Genomic DNA, 3691 nt, shown 5'->3' with positions numbered 1-3691 from the left:
GAGAATATATCCCTAACATTATTGGATAGCTTTTTATTTCCATATTTGTCTCAAAAATACCAGCCGTGCATGTATTCAGAAAGGCGAATAGGGCTACGAACTGGATCGCCTTCTTTGCTGCTCAACACTTGGTAGAGATCCTATGGACATTATATTATTGCCCCTCTATCATTGCTCAACATTCTCTCTCTAAACTCTTCTGGCTTTACTCACACTAAAGCTGTGTGAGAAGCCATTGTACTTAATAAAAAAAAAAAACTTTAGACCTAATATGTTTACTTATCTCAGTTCTACTTTCTTCCATATCATATGTGAAATAAAAGCTATTTTGAATTGTAAAACAATTTTCCACATATTTATGATTGGTGAACTCAATAGAAATAGCATAAAAGCCAGCGTGAGCTAGGTTATATATTTTAGATAGAAACAAGTTCATGAGTTCTGATCTTCTATTTAACCAAAAAACTCAATCACATATAATAAGTTATGATCAGACAGGCTAGAGAGCATAGTTAAGAACAGATACATAAGAAAACTATTCCATAATTTTTCACAAACTGCCATTATATATTTAAATGGGATGGACTCCATTTGAATTCCTAGGGCCACAAATTGCGGACAACCGGACATGGAAAAAGCGTTGTCATGCTTCCACTATTTTATCCATGAAGATTATATTTAATAATGAAGGTGATTAGTATTCATCTGTGCATAATTCAACAGACTGATACTCACAATAGAAAAGTCTCTATGCACTAGATTTTTTTTTTTTTTTTTTTGTACGTTGATTACTCACACTAATCTCACGTGAGCACAGCCAGCAGAATTAAGAGAAAGAAGACAAATCAACAGTGAAGGAATATCAGTCTATTGAGTCTAGAGAATTTCTCTAAAGTGATGGGCAGCATAGAGAATTTCCATTTAGTGCCTCTGGAAGCTATTATTATCACATAATCAACAAAAACAAGAAATATTATAAGGTATGGTGCATTTCGAGGAGAAGAAGACAGCCCACAGGGGTGAGGTTTCTCCCTCAACCAAAAGATGTACAAGAATTCCTTCTTATTTTCAGTGGTAAATGGGAATTTTACGTTCAATTAGCTTCCAGGCTTGCTGTTACCACAATAGATGCTTTCAACAGATCAACAAGGCCACGGTTCCGGATGACCTTTGGAGGCTTATATTGGTTGGCTGGTGCTCCACTCTCCATGGCCAATTTTGCTAGACCATCAAAACTACCAGGCTCTACTATAGATATCTGCAGAGGACCAAGATCTCCATCAGCTCTCTTCTCCCTATAAACACTCCCCAAACAACCTTCAATGGATGAGCAGCACCTTCTGAGATAAGCAATGGACTCCTCCAAATTCTCCCTCTGCAGAAACATGCAATCTTTGCTCGCTTCCACAAAAATGATGACATGTTTCAGGCCTGAACCGGAATCCAAAAATCCAGCAAACTCTACAACCTCCCCTTTGTGCCCATCTCTAAGCATCCGCTGAAAGTTTTCCATTCCACATATCAATTCTCTCTCAGTAAAGATTTCTGAAGCCTCCTTTGGGGCTCTTGTAATGAACTGAACTTGAGGAGATGAATTATAAAATCCTACCACCTTAACAACATCGCCCAAACGGTACCGGTACAACCCCCTGTAAGTAGTCGCCACCACCTCATACATCTTCCCAACCTCCACCCCACTGATATCCACGGTCTCCTTCGCCTCGGAGGAAGCTCCCATGTCGAAAGGAAGGAACTCGAAGTAAGCCGCGTTCGGGAGAATCACAAAGCTCGTCTCCTCCGGCGGCCGCATCCTGTCCATGTTCATACCTACAGGACACTCAGAAGCGAAGTAGTCTCCACACAGCAATGGCACATTCTCGCCGGCATAGTACTTGAGCATCGGATAGTATTGCTCCATGCTGCCGGTAGTAACACAAGCAACGTACCGCACTTCCGGCCACAACTCGCCAAGGATTCCACCCCAATTCAGCTTCCCACAAACTCCTCGAAGCCTCCTCGCCATCTCCGGCTGCGGCCCACCGAGCAACTCCTGCACCGCGTCTCGCATCGCGGCGTCCGTGATCTCCGGGTTAACCGATCCAGATTCTATGTCATCGCAGAGCTGCTTCCATTTGGACTCCAAGAGACGAACTGCTCGAGCCAGACCTGCCGCATATGGTGCTCGAATGCAGTCTATGGATGCCGACTTCCGGAGGCCGCTGAGAAGGTGGCAGTACGTTTGCTGATGATTGTCGGACCCGAGAAGGACTTCTGGCGGGCTGACGAGCATCGACAGCAGCGGGTTCGGGCCCTTGCGGTGAAAGGGGTAAGCCGAGGCCGCCATTACCTTGAATCCACCTTTGGTCTCGGTGACATTTCCGGCGTACAAGAACCATAGAATCTTATTTACTGATTGTCTTGGGGGAAATAATCTTAATTCATGGAGAAGAACATCAATTAAATGAAGAAAATTAGAAGCTTTACATGAGATGAAATTTGGTAATAAAAGCAGATCACCTCCGAAGAAAGGCGGAGCTGGCTTGGTGGGCTATATTGGAGGCGGATTTGGCGTGGCTGGAATCGAAGAAAGGTATCAGCTTTGGCCTCAAATTGCTGGTTCCCGAACTGGAGACCGCAAAAATTTCAGAAACAAGTCAATAAAAAAAAGGTAGAAATCAGCAAATCAGGAGGAAAAGATGGCTTTTGTCCGAGAGGGAATTGAAGAGAACCTGTTGAAGAAGCAGAGGAGGGGATCGAGGGAGAGGGCGGTGGGGGGCTCGACGCCCTCCGCGATGCGGGCGATGAGGTCGGCGTAGTCGTCGTAGGAGGAGAGGGGGACGAGGCGGCGGAAGGTGGCGGCGTCGAGGGCGTCCGGGACGTAGCCGGCGAGGTGGCGGCGCAGATAGGAGGTGCCGGTGTTGGCCTCGAGGATCGACCGGAGGGTCTCGAGCTGGAGATGCCGGGCGTCGCCGGTGGACTCGTCCAGCTGTCGAAGGATTTCGCTCTCCGCCATCGCGGTCGTCGCAGAGGTTCGGCTCGCGTGTCCGAAGCTAAGATTGTGACATTAGATGGACGAGAATGCCCTTACATTGATTTGGCAGGACGCGTTCGATTTTTTGTGATTCTTGGGTTGTATTGTGGTGTTATCGTCATTTCCGTTAGATGGTTTCTTTTTGGATTCTGGTTTCTGGATTCTGGTTAAGAGATTAGCTCTCCGGTCCCATACAGCAGGGAAGCTTATGCGCTCATACTTGGTTGAGATGGTTGTGTGAGAAATTATACCTTACATTGATATGCACCAATTGCATGCTATTGGTCATATAGCGGTGCATCAAGGTGAGCACTTTATAAATAGAGTCTATAAAAATAAGTGGATGTAATTGATAGCGTGTATGATCATATGGTGCACCTAGTATAGGATATAATTTTTTTTGGATGTGTAGGTGGATCTTAGGGCATGCATCAACGAATGTTGTTTATGTCCAGCTAAAGGACAATGGACCAGGTTAGGTCAGAGTCAAGTTCGATGAAATAAAGATACCAATATTTAGAATCAAGAAGGCTTGTTTTACTCCAATGGATTCAAATTTCAAAATAAGAAAGGTGATTGTAAAACTTTTCAATTTTATTGGAAGTTTTTGGTACCTTATCAACGAACATTGCTCTTGTGGTTGGAGTAGCGAGCCGGCAT

General features: G+C 44.7%; 1 protein-coding gene across 1 annotated transcript; it reads right to left on the bottom strand.

The window, feature by feature from the left end:
- Positions 1-852: 852 nt before the first annotated feature.
- Positions 853-3318, bottom strand: LOC103707540 (putative indole-3-acetic acid-amido synthetase GH3.6). Its single transcript, XM_008792070.6, has 3 exons — positions 2730-3318; positions 2518-2625; positions 853-2432 (listed from the first exon to the last, which is right to left on the bottom strand). Exons 1-3 carry the CDS (start codon positions 3011-3013, stop codon positions 1094-1096), a joined length of 1731 nt encoding a protein of 576 aa, XP_008790292.4. The 5' UTR covers positions 3014-3318; the 3' UTR covers positions 853-1093.
- Between the last annotated feature and the right edge of the window lie 373 nt (positions 3319-3691).

Source organism: Phoenix dactylifera, chromosome 2 (assembly GCF_051530095.1).
Source record: "Phoenix dactylifera cultivar Ajwa chromosome 2, Ajwa_hap1_PhDact_Kaust_v1.1, whole genome shotgun sequence".
Classification (NCBI taxonomy): Eukaryota; Viridiplantae; Streptophyta; class Magnoliopsida; order Arecales; family Arecaceae; genus Phoenix; species Phoenix dactylifera.
Note: the sequence above shows the minus strand (reverse complement) of the source record. Positions and strands in the feature narration are given on the sequence as shown.

What these genes read in the sequence shown, in the direction of transcription:
- LOC103707540 (XM_008792070.6), bottom strand. Translation starts at nt 3,013, where the DNA reads ATGGCGGAGAGCGAAATCCTTCGACAGCTGGACGAGTCCACCGGCGAC. An exon ending in CTCCTCTGCTTCTTCAACAG is followed by an intron (nt 2,626 to 2,729) that starts GTTCTCTTCAAT and finishes TGCGGTCTCCAG; the next exon opens with TTCGGGAACCAGCAATTTGA. An exon ending in AGCTCCGCCTTTCTTCGGAG is followed by an intron (nt 2,433 to 2,517) that starts GTGATCTGCTTT and finishes CCATGAATTAAG; the next exon opens with ATTATTTCCCCCAAGACAAT.